Below are 19,514 nucleotides of genomic sequence, written 5' to 3'. Positions count from 1 at the left end.
TTTTAACCCCTGCGCTCCCTTGCTAGCCCTAGCTACTCTTCCTCACCCATATGCATGCGTGCCCGCCCGCTGAGACAACAGGATGGCCTTGAGCTTCTGCTCCTCCAGGTTCTACTTCCTAAGTGCTGGGTCCCAGCTGTGCACCACCATGCCCACTGGAAGTGCTGGGTCCCAGCTGTGCACCACCATGCCCACTGGAAGTGCTGGGTCCCAGCTGTGCACCACCATGCCCACTGGAAGTGCTGGGTCCCAGCTGTGCACCACCATGCCCATTGGAAGTGCTGGGTCCCAGCTGTGCACCACCATGCCCATTGGAAGAGGTGCTGGGTCACAGCTGTGCACCACATGCCCACTGGAAGAGGTGTTGGGTGTTTATAAATGCTAAGCAAGCTCTCTATCAACTAAGATTCACTCCTAGCTCATGCTCATGAATTTCTTAAAATGTCTGCTTGATTGCACTACTTTTTTTTTTTTTTTTTGAGAAGGGTCATGGTGATTAGGATTAACTCAAGGCCTCATACATTCTAGGCAAGTGTTCTACCACTGAGCTACATCCCCAGACCCTGATGAGGCCACCCCTCCCCCCCTCGACAGGGTTTCTCTGTGTAGCCCCTGTCTGTCCTGGAACTCAATCGGAAGACCAGGCTGCCTTGAACTCACAGAAATCCACCTGCCACTGTCCCACCTGGTGGGGCTTTTCTTTTTTTCTTTTTTGGTTTTTCGAGACAGCGTTTCTCTGCATAGCCCTGGCTGTCCAGTCACTTTGTAGACCAGGCTGGCCTCGAACTCAGAAATCTGTCTGCCTCTGCCTCCCGAGTGCTGGGATTAAAGGTGTGCGCCACCACGCCCGGCTCTGGTGGGGTTTTTCAATGGATGTAGACATAATGCACATGGCTAAGTCGTAGATGAGGGGCAGCAGGCAGCACCCAGAAGCAACATCTCTACTCTCTGTATGAAGTGGGGAAATACTGCTTCCAAGCTGACTCAAGTAGTGCACACATGCTGAAACCCCTGGACCAGTCTCCTCCAAAGTATAACACCACCCAGCACAGAAACACAGTGCTGAGAGCAGTGTTCCAAAGGAAAGAAAGAGGCTGACGCACAAGAGTAGAAGCAAACAGCACACCTAAGGCCAAGCATGCCACTGAAAACACAGTTCAGTTCATGAAGTACCTGCCATGCAAGCCAGACCATGTGAGTTTGGATCCCGGGCATCCATGTGTGCCAGGCCATGGCACGAGCACCACAATCTCTGCACTCGTCTCACTGGCTCTACAGTAGTCAGACTGCAGGTCCTCACCAGAGAGACAATATAATGCCCAACCCGAGCGCCCATTGCCAAGGCCTATCTAGCTCTGGACCCACGCAATGGAAAGAGAGAAACCATCCTCCCTGGTTGTTCTCTGACCTTCACATATGCCCGGGGCATTTGCACATCTACACACACACACACACACACACACACACACACACTGCAAAAACAGACGAGTAAGTGGGAAAAGAAAGTGGGGATATACTCCATGGGTAAAGGTGCTTGCTGCCAAGCGCAATGACCTGAATTGGACTCTCAGGGCTCACAGGGCAGAGAGATGACTCTTCAACTTACTCTCTGACCTCTACATGCACACAGCGGTGAGGCGGCAATGAGCGCATACACACCAAGTAGAAATGTAGTAAATAAGATAAATGCATTAACCATAAAGAAAAGGGGATCTCTAACTCTCAGGAATTAAATAATGTGCATATAAATCTCTGATGAAGAAGCCTTAAGGGAGTCCAGGAGCTCATTGAGCTGGATGAAATAGAAACAGAAATACAACGTATGTAAAACCTCCGGGAAGCAGCAACAGCAGCAACAATTAAAGGCTAACAGAAAAAAGTTAACTCCCAGAATCTAGGAAAAGGGTCTGGAGAGCTGGCTCAGGAGCACTGGCTGCTCTCCCAGGGGTCCTGGCTTTGATTCCTAGCACCCACATGGCAGCAGCTCACAACCATCTCTAACTCCAGCTCCAGAGGATCTGACACCCTCAACTGACCTCTTTGGGCACATCATGCATGCGATACACAGACATATATGCAGGTAAAACACCCATACTCACTAAAAAAAATAAATACTAGGGAAAAACCCAACCCAATGTGAGTATAAGGAAGTACTAAAGATGAAGGAGATAGCAATGAAACTGAAAAGAGAAAACAATATAGAAAAAAAAAATCCAGGAAGCTGAAAGCCGTTCTTTGGAGAGGCTCCCTGGGAGGAAGCCACTTCCCTACTCATCAATCTAGCCATGGCCCTAACAGCTCAGCCAAGGACAACAGCAACCAGCAACGCAAACCAAAGAAAGCCAAAACCCAAACCAACTCTACAAACAGGAGAGGCAGGCTTGCCTCTGCTCCTAGGAGCCGCCCCAGCTGGTTCTGGAGGTCAGCCTTGGGAGAGCCCTGAAAGCAGCTGGAGGTGGGCAGGCAGTCGGCTAGCCCACCCACACGTCAGGCTCAGCTAATCCCACAAGCAGCAATAAAGAAGACGGGTGCTGTTTGTTGTTCACTTTTATCTCGTGCTGCCGGCCACACACTCTATAGCTGAGCTGTGACCCTAGCCCTGAGACACTTGGTAAGAAAGTGACTCGAGCCCAGCATCCCAGGGATGAGGGGAATAGTGCTGGAAGCCTCCACCACAGGACCCTGAGAAGGTGCTTCCCAAAGGCCAAAATGAAGCCAAGCGCTTGGCTTTGAGGACTAAGTAAAGAGAGGGCAAGCACTGTCAGAGACAGCAAGGATCCTTGGCCTTCTCCGGCTCCATGACTTGAGAGCTTAATCAGAATCTAACTGATTCGAGAAGCAAACTCAGGGTCAACAAGACCACCAGTTCAAGAACAGCCTGGGCTACAAGAGCATTTAAAGCTCTCTTGAACTACTTAGCTGTGTCACAACCACAAAGACTAGAGATGTATGGCAGTGACAGTACACTACTAGCCCAAGGCCCTGGGTTCCATTAACACCTACAGTAACTCTAAGTTTTTGAAGACCAGAAAGCACAGAACTTGGAGAAGGAAGGAAGGAAGGGGCTGGGGAGATGGTTCCATTGGTAAAATGTTTGCCATGAAAGCCTGAGGACCCAAGTTCAAGCCCCAACAACCATATAAAAAGCTGGGGCTGGGGACACGGCTTAACACTGGCCACTCTTTCAGAAGATCTGGGTTTGATACCCAGCATGCACATGGTAGCTCAGAACCATCTGTAACTCCAGTTCTAGGGGAGCCTCTAGTGACCTTTTAGGGAACCAGGCATAAAAGTGGTACACAAAGATAGATAGACAGATAGACATTTAAAGCTGTGAGATCGCCGGACAGTGGTGGCACACGCCTTTAATCCCAGCACTTGGGAGGCAGAAGCAGGCAAATTTCTGAGTTCGAGGCCAGCCTGGTCTACAGAGTGAGTTCCAGGACAGCCAAGGCTACACAGAGAAACCCTGTCTCAAAAAACCAAAAAAAACCCAAACCAAAACAAAACAAAACAAAAAAAACAACAACAAAAAAAGAACCACAAGTTCTCATGGTGACCTCCTAGAGAGCTTAGCTACTGCTTGTCCTGAGGGCTACAGGGTAGTCCAAGACTGTCTGCTCTGCTATCACTGTCTGCCTTGAATGTGGTAATGTGGAGCCCCGTCATATCCCAGGTGGCAGTCATTATGAAAAGGCTTAGAATCTGTACTGTGACACGAGAGCCAAAGCACAGGTCTCCAGGTGAGTCAGGAGGTTTGCATTTCAAAGGGGAAGCTGGCATGAATAGCCATGGGACCAAAAAGATGGTGTCTTTGGAGTCAGAAGTTATAAAATTTGGGGGGCTGAAAAGATGGCTCAGTGGGTAAACATTTCCCAAGCAAGCATAAGGTCTGGAGTTCAAGTCCCCAGCACCCATGTAAATGTGGAGAAATACCCACAAGTTATCTCAGGGTACAAAAGGTAGACGACAGACCTCCAGAGTAAGCTGGCTAAGATGAACTGAATCAGTAACTTTGGGGTGTAAGGAAGAGAACCTGGCTCTCTATATAATGTAGAAAGTGAACAAAGAAGACACCCAGCGTCAACCTCCATTCCCCACAGAGAAGCACATGTGCGCACACACACACACACACACACACACACACACACACACACAAATATGCATACATGCACACCACACACAAACTGAAATAAAATTCTGGATGTTTATAAACAAAATCAAATCAGACCACAGTTAGCTTCACACCTTTTTGAAATTCTCTACAATATAAATAGAGATACCTGGTCAAACAGATAAACGGTGACATCATCGAAAAATGTCACTGCCTTCTTTTCCTTCTTCCAGTCTTCCGGCAGCTGCTCAATGGCCTCGGCAGCTGAGGGTTTCAGCAAACTCCGCAGGTGCCTACCATCATCGTTACTGACAATGATGGGCACAGGGTGCTCCGTGTCGTCTTCAGACTCAGAGCTTAGGCTGTGCAAGTTGAAGGCTCGAAGGTCCTCGTCCGAGTCGTCGCTGTTCTCATCCTCCTCATCGGCATCCATCCCATCCTCCGAGAGGTCCAGCATCCCAGACACACAAAGTTTGCCAAGGTATTTCCCTTCAATGTCTGGCTCCTTCAGCTTGGAGCTCTCCAAGTGGCTGGGCAAAGATTTATCCAGTGTGGAACTCATGTATGCAAGGAGTTCATTGGTATTTGTACCTGTGGAGGCCAGGGTGCATGGGCGATCTTCCTGTGTGTCCAGGTCATCGCAGCTGCTAGGTTCTGAATTCAACAAACTCAAGGGGCTGCTGGCCTCGTCGTTCACAGGACAGGACTCTCTGGAAGCATCAGCTGGTGTGGGCTGCAATGTTTCTTGTAGTTCTGAGTGACAAGAATTCTGCAAAGTAGACACCCGACTTTGATCTGGCTTGTCCTGTGGGGCTTCCAGGCAGCCTTCTCTGACATCAGAGCTTTCTTCTGGGACAACTGACTCAGGTGGGGACTGGCCCTTTACCAACACCAGGGCATTGGCAGATGTTCCTGGGACCTCCTCGGGCTTTTTATCTGGCTCCGAGTCATTGTCTGAGAAGTATGCAGAGTCTCGATATGAACTCTGGGGGCCAAGTGTGAAGCTCTGAGGAGGACCTTCAGCACCTCTGTGGCCATCGCCTGCATCCGAGATGACAATGACCGGGTTGGGAGGCAAACTGCTGTGGCCACTGTCACCTGCTGCAGCTGCGTCTGAGTCAGCAGTGCCTTCGGGTGCAGGGTGCAGGGTCCACTCAGGAGATTCCAGGTTCTCCGTCTCATAGCCGCTGTCGGCAGGCTTATCGGGAGGCAAGAGTTTCCGAGGGGTGTGGGAGCCTAGGGACTCTAGCAATGCTTCACGGACATCCACTGAATCCAGGGAGTCTGGCGTCTCCACAGACTGCTCTGAGGTGGGGATGGGTGTTGACAAACTGTCTTCTAAGAGGCTATCTTGGCTGGTAGAATCCGAGGAGAGGGCAGACGCCAAGGCTGCATCCTCCGGGGCAGCCTTAGAGTTAAGCTGGTTTAAAGTCTCCGCAGCTTCCGAGTGTTTCTCCAGTGAGCTGACACTAAGAGGGTCTTCTGAAAATGGCTCATTTTGTAAATCCTGTCTCGATTCTGGAAGACAACTCTCCACGCTACCCTGAGCAGTAATATCATTCACAAGGATGGGGTGTCTGTTGGTTAGACTCAAGGCCTCCTTGCTTTGGCAAGTGACGTCTGGGGGTCTGTTGCCCCCATCGAGGGTTTTGGCATCAGTAGCAGGAATTTCAACTCCAACAGTCACGGGGTCGGGGCCTAGCTCCAAGCAGATGGAGTCCTCGGGGACTCTGACATCTCTAAAGGATTTGGTTTCTTCTGGCTTCAGAATTGGGTCTGTGGGGGCAGTAGGAGATCCTTCTTCTGTGAGCAAGGCTGGGGAGGCCTGTGGTGAGGTACCACTGTGACGCCTGACACCTGCACCTTCATTCTGTCCACGCGTGTCTCCCTGTGACAAAGGAAAGTCTAGTGTATTTTCCAGGAACTCAAGTTCAGAACTTTCAGAGCCTCTCTGGGGTGACTCCAACAGTGCTGAGGTAAAACCTGCATTCTTGAGTTCTGTTTGAAGGTCGCTCACTTGCTCCTTGGTAGTCAGAGAGCCTTTCAGTAGATTTTTCTCCTGAAGAAATAAAAAGTTTTCTGACAATTCTTGGACACTCAGTGGATCAAAGTGATCTTGGTGCAAAAGGCTTTCTGATAAGCACAGAGGGCCCTGGTCCAAGAGCTTATGGGGCTTTTCTTTGTCAGACTGGCAGGTGTCCTTGGGGTCATCCAGGCTTGAACTCAAGATGGCTGGCTTAAAGTCAGCTTGAACTCCATTTAGTTCCATTAGATCAAATATTTTTTGGTGACTGGGCAGGTCATCTGCTTTGTCAAGGTCACTAAATAGGTTGAAAGGGCTCCCAGGGATGCTGGTAGCACGTGAGTCCTCGGTAGAGCTGGCTTCTTTGGGGTGAGCACTGCTCTGGAAGAAATCCTCTTCTGTCCTGGGTTCCTCAGCCCCAGCCCTCTCTAGCTTATCTACTTCAGTTGTGAGCAGTGCAGGGGGGTCCAGTCCCAGATTGCTGCTGCTTTTCTCCTCCAGCTGGATGTAGTAGTCACTTCCAACAGAGAGGTTGTGTGCATCAAACACAGGAACCACCCCAGGGGCCCTCACGGGCACCTCCTGGCCACTGTCATCTTGCTTGCCAGGGCCAGGATCTGAAAGCGAATTCTCAAACACCTCCACTGGGAAGAACATGCTGGAGTAAGACAGGGCTTCATCTGGGTGGCCCCGGCCCTGCTCATCAAAATGGTCGTGCTTGGCAGCCTCCCACACATACTCAAAGCTCAGGCCCTGGCTGGTCTCCGTCACCGTGAGGACCTCCTCCATCTCCCGACCCAGCCGGTCCCGGGCGAAGTGGTCAAGGATGGGGAAGGCAGCGCTGCTGGATGCGTCCCTGCTGTTGGTGTCGGGCTTGAGAGCAGTCCACTGCTGTTCAAAGTCGACCTCCGAGTCCCGCTGGCTCTGCATCCTCAGGTAAGTTAGCAGACGGTGCACGTCTTCTGCGGCTGGCCTCTTGTCAGGAGGCAGCCAGCAGAACTGCAGCACTTCGTACCTGAGAGGCACACAGGGGACGTTAACAACAGGGACATAAGGAAAGAACCTTACTTCAGAGCCAACTCAACACGCCCTTCTCCCTAAGATTCCTGCACCTCGACCACCGCTAGCCACGGTTAAGGGCTTAACTCAGAGTGTGATTACAGCACAAGAGGAAGGCAGGAACGAGTGAGGCACCCATTCCCCCCAAACCAGGACATTTCATAGTATTCTGCCAGATCATGCCTTCTTCTGGTTTTCTTCTAATGGTCTTCCCATCAAAAAAAGTAATTTTTTGATTGCTGTTCTAAATTTTTATTTATTTTTAATAAATTTTAATTTATTGTTAATGTTTTGATAGCATTCTAAAAACATGCAGAATTTTTTTTTTCTAAAATCTTGATTTGTGCTCTTGTTTGGATATGCCTGTTTTTTTTTTTTGGTGGTGGTGGTGGTGGTTTCAAGACAGGGTTTCTCTGTATAGCCCTGGCTGTCCTGGAACTCACTTTGTAGACCAGGCTGGCCTCAAACTCAGAAATCCGCCTGCCTCTGCCTCCCGAGTGCTGGGATTAAAGGCGTGTACCACCACACCTGGGTTTTTGTTTTTGGTTTTTTTTGGTAATACTTTCATCACCATATATTAATCATGCATGATAATGGGTTTCACAATGAATCTGTAAGTAGGCACATACTGCACTAGGATCATATTCACATACCTGCCCCTTCCCTTACCCCTTTCCAATTCTTTCCAACTAGCCTCCCTTCTATTTTCATTTGTGGAAGTATATGCGCCTCTCCCCCTCCCCCGTCACCAATCCTGTGTGTGTATAAACATTCAAGGAGGGGTGGGAGCCCATGGGCACCCTGTTCTTCCATGACAGGGAGCTGACCAGCCCAGTCGTGTGGGCCACTGGCTCTGAAAGGGTTCTTTCTGCCACATCTGTTCCTTTTCTTCTTTTTCTAAATATTTGCTTACTTAGTCAGGAGTGGGACATCCCATGGCACTTGTGTGAGGAGTCGGCTCTCTCCTTCCCCATGTGGAAGCAGGGGTCAAATGCAGGCTGTTGGCCTTGGAGGTGTGAGCATTTTTACCTGGTAGCCCCACACTCTCCTCCTAAGAACTACTTAATGGGGATGTGTTGATGTGTTTCTCAGAATACTTTCTATCAAATACTAGGGGAAGCCAGGAACTTGTGAGCGCTAGACCAGAGCTCTTCACAGGGCTACTTCCACCCTTGGTCCTGTTTTTAAAATTACTATTATTTTAAAGATTTCATTTTTAATTGTGTGTGTACATGAAAGTGTAGGTGTCACCAAGACAGGCTAATGTAGAAATGATACTTCTAAAATTAATCGTGAACAATGTAAAAACGACATTTTAGAACATCTACTGTCTAAAAGTAAGGGCCATGTGAATGAGAGAGAGAGAGAGAAAGAGAGAGAGAGAAAGAGAGAGAGAAAGAGAGAGAAAATATGAGAATATGTGTGTGTGTGTGTGTGTGTGTGTGTGTGTGTGTGTGTGTGTGTGAACCTGGAGTTTATTGATTCAGTGAGGCTGACCTAGCTAGACCATCGGGCCTCAAAGCTACTCCTGTTTCCACCTCTCCAGTACCGGGATGACAGGTATACACTCACTACCACACTCGGCTTTTTGTACACGCGCTGGGGGTGTGAGTTCAGGCCCTCCTTTCCCAGTGCTCTGTGTTTTTGAAGATTACAAAGCAGAATGGAGGCTACCAACCATCTATCCGAGTACGGCTGCTCCAGCTGCGGCTTTGGGAGCTTCATGTCCCTCTCCCGAATGACTTGATTGAGGACATCCAGGTCAGAAAGGTTTGCATACGGCTGAGCAGCATTGTTGAAGAGTTCCCAAAGTGTTACACCTAAGGACCTGCGGAGAGCAAGAGGCTCATTTGTGTTTGTAGTAACAGCAATTGTACGGAGAAGGTAATATTGAAGTTATTTATTAGTAAGAAGAGGATAAAATGACTCTTAAATAACCAACATCCCAATGGGGAAAAATGGCCACTTCTCTTAGAATGAGGGTGTTCAGAGGCCTTCTGGTTTTACTTTGTCACTAAGGCAGAGTGTAATCACATAGTCACAGGAACCAAACAATATGGTCGCTTGTGACTTTAAAACTTCAAGCAATCAGTTCAAAGACTGATAGGATGTGTTAAAGCTCGGCAAAATGAATTGACAATATAAACACTCTTGCTTCCAATAATTCCAAGAAACCTTTCCATGAGTAAATGTCACTTTCCACTTAGGCCTGTCACCTGCTGCCTTGGTCACCCCTCAGCACTCCAAGCTAGTGGCAGCCGTCTAGTGCCAGAAGAGGTTGGTGTCACATTCTATGTCACGGTACATCCAATTAGCTCTTGCATTACTGCTGTTGACCTGAGACAAGGTCTCACTCTGTAGACTAAGCTGAAATTGGTTTTTAAGTCACAGTAGTCCTCCTGCCTCAGCCAGCCAAGTGCTGGGATCACAAATGTGTGACACAGTACCCATCGCATCCCTGCCCCCGCAGCCTGTCCTTGCACCCCAGAGTTCTATCCTCCCTGAAAAGGCCTAGATCAAGAAAGAACTTTTCCTTTCCTTCACAGACTCTCACTCTTCCCACCGGCCACTGTCGACAGGATGTCTTACCTACTGGGCCTTCTCAGGGAGCCATGTGCATCACCTGGCAAGTTTAAACTTGTAAACACTGTATGTGCATGGGTATTCTGCCCACATGCATGTCTGGGCACCACTTGCATGCTGGCGCTATATAAGCCAGAAGAGGTATCAAATCCTTGAAAATGGAGTTACAGATGGGATGTGAGCTGTCATCCTGGTGCTGTGAGTCCAACACAGGCCCTCTGTGAGAGCAGCCATCTCTTTACTCTTCTGAGGTAACTTTAAACAAGTAAGTTGGTACTTAGGATCCATATCACCTTTCCTTTTTTCTTTTTTCTAAGTCAGGGTCTTACTGTGTAGCCCAGGCTGGCCTAGATCTTACCATGTAAACTAGGCTAGCTACAAACTCACAAAGATTTGCATGCCTCTATTTTCCCGTGCTGGAATTAAGGGTGTGTGACCATATCTAACATTCAGAGACAGAGCCAGGTATGGCCTGGGAAAGCGCAGTTTTTCAAAAGCTCCCTGCGATTTGCAAATCTTCTTCCAGACTCAGGTGTGTAGTTAAGAGACTGCCCAATGCCCACCAGGAAACTGTGAGTAACCGCAGCACCAAGGTTTCCATTTGCTGTTGTGCAACCTGGTGTTCAATTTCCTGCTGCTGCTTTTACAGGAGAGTGAGCGGAGCCAGCATGTTCCATGTCCACAGTCACTTCTCCTAAAGGGACGAAGAGGAGCCCCACAATAGCCCAGACAGCAACACCTTCTCCTCCCTGGCAAAGAACCATCAAAGGTGGATAACGAACTTAAGTACAAAAATGTTTAAGACACTGTCCAGTGACTTTGGAGGCGCCAGTTTTATTGAAGAGAATCCATGTGAAATGCTGAAACCAAAAGGTTTGCCAGGTGACTGAATGCGGCCTGTCCTCCCTGCCTCAGGTTCTCACAGTCTTCACTCATTTGCCTTGATTCTTTCTCTCTTCCAGAAAAACATTCTCAGACCAAAGCCCCTGGGGCCCTGCCACCTCCCATGCTTCAGAGACAGGAAACACAGGCTCCCCAGCTCCTTAGGCCCCTAAGCCTCGTTCTTTTGGAAGAAGTGTGTCCTGCTGCTGTGGGGCTCTCCCCACCTCCACTTTCAGGTCTTCATAAGGTTCCCCCATCCACCTTGGCACGAGCAGTATGGCGGGACTTGGCACCGCTGCCAGCAACTGTTCCGATGGTCAGGAACAGGGCCAATTCTGCCTTGGGGAACACAGGCTCCATTTTCATGTCCATCACCCCGCTAAGTGCAATAACATTGCCAGTCAAGCATAAAAAACATCTTCTTGAAGAATCTAGGGTGGGTAAGAAGGCAGGAACTTCCAGGGCAATGCTACAATCTTGAGAATTGAGATGACAAAAGCCACCTTTGAGCCCTGGGGCGTACGTGCAGGCACTTAGGTTTCTCTGTGTGGATTCTAGGCTCCATGGAAGTGCTGAGCAGGCCAAAGCCTTGGGTCCACCCAAGTGAGCCAGTCTCACAGAGGAGTCTGCTTCAAGGCAGGCAGTAAGCCAGTTCCTCAAAGGCAGTTGCCAGAGAGGGAGAGAAGAGGGCAGCTAACAGGGCTGACTTACAAAGCTAGCCTTGAATAATCCTCATTAGCTCAGGGAAAAGCACTTCTGCAGTGCCCTGCTAGAGTGGTGTCCTGTGTGTGGCAAGACACCAGGTCCCAACAGAGGCAAATACAGGTCCTGGATGGAGGGGCTTGTCTCAGTCTACACGGCCATGGATTCTCACCACAGGAAAGACCAGAGGAAATCACGCACCAGTCACAGTGGAAGGGGTTACTTACTACAGTGGTCTGACACAGATCACAATTCAATTGTGTAAAACAACCAACAACTACAACAAACCCTGAGATAGATAGATAGATAGATTGATAGATTGATTTTTTAAAAGTATAGAATAGTTTATTCAGGGCATGGGGAGGAGAGGGTAGTAGAGGCAGAGAAAGGCAGAGAGAGAGTGAGAGCAGGGGAGAACAAGGCAGGCCATGAGCATATGGAAAGAGGGGGAAGGGAAATGGGGAAGGGCGAGGGGACAGAGCGGGAGAAAGAAGGGAAGAGCAAGAGGGCAAGAGCCTGATAATTTTTTAAAATCAAAAACTATAAAACTTAACAGGAAGATTTAACAGAATAGACATAGCTGAAAAGAGAATCTTAAAAACAGAATTGGCCTCCAAGCGATGACACCATTGCATACACTAGCAAGCCTTTGTTGCAAGGACGGTGATATAGCTGTCCCTTGTGAGACTAGGCCAGGGCCTAGCAAACACAGAAGTGGATGCTCACAGTCAACTATTGGATAGATCACAGGGCCCCCAATGGAGGAGCTAGAGAAAGTATCCAAGGAGCTAAAGAGATCTGCAACCCTATCGGAGGAACAACATTATGAACTAACCAGTACCCCAGAGCTCTTGACTCTAGCTGCATATGTATCAAAAGATGACCTAGTCGGCCATCACTGGAAAGAGAGGCCCATTAGTCAGGCAAACGTTATATGCCCCAGTACAGGGGAATGCCAGGGCCAAAAAATGGGAATGGGTGGGTAGGGGAGTGGGGGGGGGGGACTTTTGGGATAGCATTGGAAATGTAATTGAAGAAAATACGTAATAAAAAAAAAGAAAAAAAAAACAGAATTGGTGCAGGGAGCATCTATGCTCTAGAGTGTAAAGGGTAGGATGCAGGGAACAAGCAAGAGACACAACTACTCACGTTAAATCAACCTTCCAAAAGGAGAGACAATAAACAGAGGCAATAGTTAAAGAATAGGGGCTAGGAATTTTCTAGAAGCAATGCATTTTATCAACCTAGAGATTTAGAAAGCCAAATAAATAACAAGCAGGGGTAGATGCATCAACCTATTCCCATACAACCCACACCCATACAACCCACACCCATACAACCCACACCATACAACCCACACCCATACAACCCACACCCATACAACCCACACCATACAACCCACACCCATACAACCCACACCATACAACCCACACCCATACAACCCTCACCCATACAATCCACACCCATAGAACCCACACCATACAACCCACACCCATACAACCCACACCATACAACCCACACCCATACAACCCACACCATACAACCCATACCCATACATATACCCATACAACCCATACCCATACATATACCCATACAACCCACACCATACAACCCACCCCCATACAACCCTTGCCATACAACCCACTCCATACAACCCACACCCATACAACCCACACCCATACAACCCACACCATACAACCCATACCCATACAACCCACACCATACAACCCACACCATACAACCCACATATACAACCCACACCATACAACCCATACCCATACAACCCACACCATACAACCCACACCCATACAACCCACACCATACAACCCACACCCATACAACCCACACCCATACAACCCACACCATACAACCCACACTCATACAGTTCACTCATATAATTCACACCCATACAATTCACACTGGCACACATCACAGGGAAAACTAGAAGAGAAAAAAAAATCATAGAAGTATTTTAAGTCAGTCAGAGAAAAAATGTCACATTACCTTCAAAGAGCTTAGGCAGACTTCCAGCTGACTTCACAAAGCAACAATGGAAGCCAGAGGACAGTAGAATGACATCTTGTAAAAATGCATTTGAGGAATGAGAACAAAACAGGCAAGAACGTGCAGACCACAGAAAACACAGTCTGGCAGCAGCAGGTCTCACTAGGAAGGACACACTTTAAGTCGGAGCATAATCCCAGAACAAGGTGTGAGATCAAAACACAGAAACGAACAAAAGAGGCATGAGGAGAAACAGCTTGTATGTGGATAAACCTAAATGAACACTGATGCATAAGCATGCTTGTGCGTGCGCACGTGCGTGCGTGCGTGCGTGCGTGTTACATAGCTAAAAGGAAGTGAGGTGTTCCAAAGCCTTGTACTGGTCAAGAAAGAGGGTGAGGAGATGAAGTAAGATTATGGTGTATAAAAAGTTCACTCATATTGTAATTTCTAGAATAATTGATAAAAGCACAGGCATAGAATGCATAGCTTCTAAATAAAGAGGAAAAAAAAAGCTAAAAAAGAAAATCAATCCAAAGGAAGGCAAGAAAAGGAAAACCAAAAACAAACAGGAAACTACCTGATACCTAAAATAAAGGTATCAGTAAGAAAACCATGACACTGTCAAGTCAAAGACTCAGATACATCATCATTTAAGCATCTTTTGAAATGACCCCTAAAAATCACTTACATAACAGCCCAAACCTCTCAGTTTTCCCACTCCCTTCAGTAAATATTAAGCACTTACTGTATTCCAGGCCGGCAGGTACAACATGGACAACAGATGCAGTTCCCGGCCTTAGTGGAGGCGAATGGGTAGAAGTGGCAGCAGCAAGTCAAACACAACCATTACCGCTGCTATGGCACATGGTGTGTCTCTCTGCCTCCTACATCCTAGAAGAACTCCTGTACTCAAAGAGAGGAGTTGGGCCCTTGCTAAGAAAACCAAATAAAAAAGCATGCCAGATACCTACCAGATATTACTGTATTTAGTCTGATCTGCAGTCAAGAGTCTGTCTTGAAAGCTGGTCACTAATTCTGGAGCAGTCCATCTCAGGGGGAAAACTTTCTTGTCATCTGTCTCAATGTAATCCTCCTGCGTGGTCATAAGCACAGTGTTCAGGGGAATTCCATGTGAGGGGAGCTTGGGAGCTTAAGAGCAAAACGTTATCAGTGAGCACGCGCCCAACCAAAACCAGCACAGGGAAATGGGAAGCAGGCAGGCAGAGAGACTTCTGGACTGTGCTGGTTACCACAGCTGACGTTACAGGTCAACCTCCCACCACTTACGAGCAGCAAAGTGACAGGTGAGCTACAGACACTAGAAGCCCTCTCCCTTAGCTGGAAGGAAGGGCTGCACAAAGCCAACCACTTCTGTGAGAGGCTAGAAAGGTAATCCTAGCAACAACTTCACAGCAAACAGTAAGAGCTTCAGACACTCCCACTAGTGCTTGGACAGGAAACCAACCTAAATTTGCATGTTTTTGAAAGCATTACACTTCTGGTGCTCATAGAACCCACGAAATGACAGATAACTGTTAACTTTATGATGCTGCATAGAAAATGATTAGTATTGTAGCAATATCACTTTTTAAAAAGATACAACTCATTTAACTTTCAGTGTATGAATACTTTGTCTGAATGTATGTATGTACACCATGTATGTGCCCAAAGCCTAAGGAGGAGGTCAGAAGAGGGTATCAGGGGCTCTGGAACTGGAGCTCCGTCCTGTTGTGAGCCTCCATGTGGGCTCTGGGAACTAAACCCATGTCTTCCACAGCAAGAAGAGAATGTGTTTTAACTACTCAGCCATCCCGCCTGGCCCAGCAGAGCTCAGCAAACACTCACAGATGAAATCTACTGAGCTGTTTTCTTTAGGGGTATATGTAACAGTTAAAAACAAAGCAAAAGGGGGCTGGCAAGATGGCTCAGGGGGAGAGAGCACTGACTGTTCTTCCGAAGGTCCTGAGTTCAAATCCCAGCAACCACATGGTGGCTCACAGCCACCCGTAAGGAGATCTGACGCCCTCTTCTGACACGTCTGAAGACAGCTACAGTGTATTTATGTATAATAAAAAAAATCTTAATAAAACAAAAACAAACAAAAAAAAACCAAAGCAAAAACATGAATATCAACCTTAGTATACCTGTGCTTCAATTTTACTGATTATAGTGAGAAACATCTACAGACATGTGTGCTTTGCTCTACAAATACTAATTAGCATTTTGCCCACATGTAATTAAAATCTGTTACATATGGCTAGTGAAATGGTTCAACGGGTAAAGCACTTGCTGCCAAGCCTTGTAACCTGAGTTCTGGCCTGGGGACCCACACAGTAGAAAGAGAGAGCTGCCTTTGACTTCCTCATGCATGTCTTTGACATGTATGTGCCTATAAATATACACATCCATGTGAAATAGATAAGTATGCAATTAGAGTACTTTAATACTGTTTTTTAATATATTATTCAGGCAAACTGAATCCATTACACTGAGACCTTAGTCACAAAGCTACTGACTTTGACAAATCAGAAGCCAATGGTACCATAAAAGGACTGGGATATACCTGCTGGAGAAAGGCCATGGCATAAAAAGACTCCCCCACCCGCACCCCTACCCCCTTAAACACAAGCAGTGTTTTTCAAGCCGACTCTTGACTGACAGTAAGCAGGTTAAGAAGACAGCAGGCAGAGCTTTGCTTACCTTGTATCTGCTGAAGCCTATTCCATAGTCACCCACTTTGACATTTAAGTCGGAGGTGAGATAACAATTCCGCAGGGCCAGATCACTGCAAACAGAAGGAGCAGGGCCAGTGTAAGAGCAAGCAGGATCCACAGCCAGGATCTCGCCGCACAGAACTGCTGTACATCAGAGGCGTCTTTCAGAAACCAGTCATGCCTTCAGCCATCTGCTTGTAGTTAATGTCTCAAACAAAAGGCATACTTTAAGAAGTGAATAAAATTCCCCTTTCCTTTTTGTATTTCAAAAAAAATTGAAAATATGCATTTTATTTTTAACTTATGTGCATGTGTGTCTATTGGTGTGTGGGTTTGTGCACACGAGTTTAGATGCTCAGAGGCCAGAAGTGGGTGTGGGATCCCCTAGAGCTGCAGTTTACAGGTGGTTGTGAGCTGCCCAATGTGGCTGCCTACCAAGCCCTCGCTACCCAGGTATTTGAAGACCTCCTCTTCCTCTAGTGACTCAGTTTTCTTATTTATTAGCGGAAGAAAGAAACAACACCCACTCATGACCCTGGCACCTGAAAGTGGCTGCCTGCTGGTGAAGTGTTCTGTTCTCATGCTCACACCAACAACAGCTACAGGAGCAGCAATGGGTGGCTGCAGCACTGCCCCTCCATGTGTCAGGTCTCAATGGGCATGCTGAGTGTAACACTGACTCAGCAATACTGATGACCTTCTATGCTGTTTATGTGGGGTGATTTGCATGGCGCTCCATCACAAAGCCCTCTAGTAGTACGTGGGGAAAGGCTGGACACTTTCTGACTTTGCTGTTATTAACAATATAGAAGTTTCCTAATTTTTAAGCCGGACGTGGTGGCGCATGCCTTTGATCCTAGCACTCAGGAGGCAGAGGCAGGCGGATTTCTGAGTTCGAGGCCAGCCTGGTCTACAAAGTGAGTTCCAGGACAGCCAGGGCTACACAGAGAAACCCTGTCTCAAAACAAAACAAAACAAAACAAAACAAAACAAAGAAAAGAAAAGAAAAGAAAAGAAAAGAAAAGAAAAGAAAAGAAAAGAAAAAGAAATTTGTTTTAGTGTGCACAGAAATGGTGATGACAGGGGCATAATAAAAAATGTGCACAGAATGTTTTGAAAACTAATTAGAGTGCTACCTAGATTCAAAGTACTGCTGTAATCGGCCCCCAATACTAACACTAAGTATTCTCTGCACCTATTAATGTGCAACGCTACAGAACAGAAAAAACACAAGGCGCTAGCGTGCAACTTACGTCAAGGCTGCTCAGGTCAGGAAACAAATGCAGCCAGCATTCTCCTTCAAGCTGAAAAACAGGTCTGGTGACGAAGCTGCCTGAGCTCCAGCCCTGCTGGCTCCTGGAAGGCACCTGGCTGGTCACCATATTTGGCAGCAGGCCCAAAGGTTCCAAGTCACAACTCCTCGCCATTTGTTTTTAAGTTGGGTAGCCTGCCCATCTGTGGAAGGATTCTCTAATGCAAATGGCTCAAGGTAATCAAGGGCAGTTCCAAAAAAATCCATGGCAAGTTTCTAGCTACAGGAAGCCGTGTGTGTGTGTGTGTGTGTGTGTGTGTGTGTGTGTGTGTGTGTGTGTGTGTGTGAGAGAGAGAGAGAGAGAGAGAGAGGGGGAGAGAAAGAGAGAGAGAGAGAAAGGGGTGGAGGGGCACAGGCACAGACAGAGACAGACACGACAGGAAGCCAGGTGCCTAAGAGCCACTGAATACTCTTCCGGGAGCTTGGTTCATGCTATCATATTCAATCTAGGTAACAGTGCTTCTGGGTAAAACAGACCCCCAATTCTACAGAAGCAATCAGCTCAGAGGGATCAAAGGAGACTCACAATGGTAAAGCTGGTGAGGAGAGAATTTACCATCCTAATCCCAGTTAACCCTCTCTGTCTCCCCCTCATTGTCTGCCTGCAGCAGCCACAGACATCAAGGTTCATAAGGGTGGACCTCAGATGTGCAAGCTGCAGATTATATCAAAGAGACTGGTGTATGTGGGAAGGGATGGGGGACACTCCCCCGCCCCCCGCCCTGGGGCCTTTCCCCTGCTTATCTTGCACTGGAAATGCAGAATTCTTCCACTGTGAAACTCTGACTAGACATGGAGGACCATGCCTATGAACTGCCTGTGACTGCTGGGGACTTATGGGGACTGCTGATGGGATAGGATAAGGCTCCCTGGGTGGGTTTTTCCTTGGGCTGGTCAGGCACCGAGGCTGAGCTGAACAGTCAGGCCTCTGTGGGTCTCTACTGGCTCCAGCTTACTGTCCCACTGCACACAACTGCAAAACCAGATGAAATGCTCAGATAAGCAGTTTCTGAGATTGGATACCGCCTGCTCAGGGTTCTGAGCCTGGAGGATTATGACAGCAGAGGGAAGCACCACCCTCAGGGTCATATTCCAGCTCAGAGCCTAAGCCTAGGGACTGGAACCTTCTAGTAGTGGACCCCAAGACACAGAGGCTGAGCTTGAGTAAGCAGGGAAGGGAGATGCTTTGACAATGGGTGGGGGGGGCGTGGCTCAGTTAGAGTCTCTACCTAGGATCCCTCAGTGAGGAGCTGGAGATACAGCTCTGGAGTATACATGAGGCCCCCAAGTCCATCCTCAGCACTGACAAAACACAAAATGAGCCAAATCAAAACAAAACAAACGGCTGGAGAGATGGTTCAGCTGGTAAGAGCACTGACTGCTCTTCCAAAGGTCTTGAGTTCAATTCCCAGCAACCACACAGTGGTTCACTATCATCTTTAATGGGATCCAATGCCCTTTTCTGGTGTGTTTGAAGACAGTGTACTCATATGCATAAAATAAATAAATATTGAGCCGGGCGTGGTGGTGCATGCCTTTAATCCCAGCACTCCGGAGGCAGAGGCAGGCGGATTTCTGAGTTCGAGGCCAGCCTGGTCTACAGAGTGAGTTCCAGGACAGCCAGGGCTACACAGAGAAACCCTGTCTCGAAAAACAAACAAAAAAAAAAAAAAAAAAAAAAAAAGAAAACCCAAAACCAAATCAAAATTGTTACTTGAAGCCAAGGCCAAGCTGAGTTGTAAGGTGACTATCTCTAGACAAAGCCCTGACGATTCGTACCACCAAATGTGTCCTAGAATCACTTGGGGACCCTACCTCTCTACCGACTAACAAAAGAGCAGGCAGCAGATCTGGGGTAGGCTAAGAATGGACATGTCCCAGGAGCCAGCACTTGTCTGAAGAGCCTCCCCGGAATGTGAGCTGGGACTCTGACCCTTCTGAGAGGGACCCTGAGGTTTCTGGCCAATCCCCTCAGGTTCCTGTACCTAGGACGTACACCATAACCAGATACCTTTGCCACAATGTCACCAGGGATAACTACCCATGAGACAACCCCCCAGATCTAAGTCTAGACTAGAGGCCACACTGGATCTGAATCAAAGAAACCTGATATATTTC

At 47.8% G+C, this 19,514-nt stretch overlaps 1 protein-coding gene across 2 annotated transcripts in view; it reads right to left on the bottom strand.

Moving 5' to 3' along the window:
• Window positions 1-19,514, bottom strand: part of Lmtk2 (lemur tyrosine kinase 2) — an 87,848-nt gene that overhangs the window by 7,448 nt on the left and 60,886 nt on the right. For both annotated transcript variants that reach the window (NM_001081109.2, XM_006504825.4), the window contains exons 8-11: window positions 16,071-16,155; window positions 14,342-14,463; window positions 8,875-9,024; window positions 4,284-7,152 (exon numbers count right to left, since the gene is read on the bottom strand). In NM_001081109.2, coding sequence (NP_001074578.1) covers window positions 4,284-7,152; window positions 8,875-9,024; window positions 14,342-14,463; window positions 16,071-16,155 — 3,226 coding nt within the window. The remainder of the gene's footprint in view (window positions 1-4,283; window positions 7,153-8,874; window positions 9,025-14,341; window positions 14,464-16,070; window positions 16,156-19,514) is intronic.

The sequence above is a fragment of the Mus musculus genome, chromosome 5, assembly GCF_000001635.26.
Source record: "Mus musculus strain C57BL/6J chromosome 5, GRCm38.p6 C57BL/6J".
In the NCBI taxonomy this organism is placed as follows: Eukaryota; Metazoa; Chordata; class Mammalia; order Rodentia; family Muridae; genus Mus; species Mus musculus.
The sequence above is the reverse complement of the archived record's forward strand: the minus strand, read 5'-3'. Positions and strand labels throughout refer to the sequence as shown.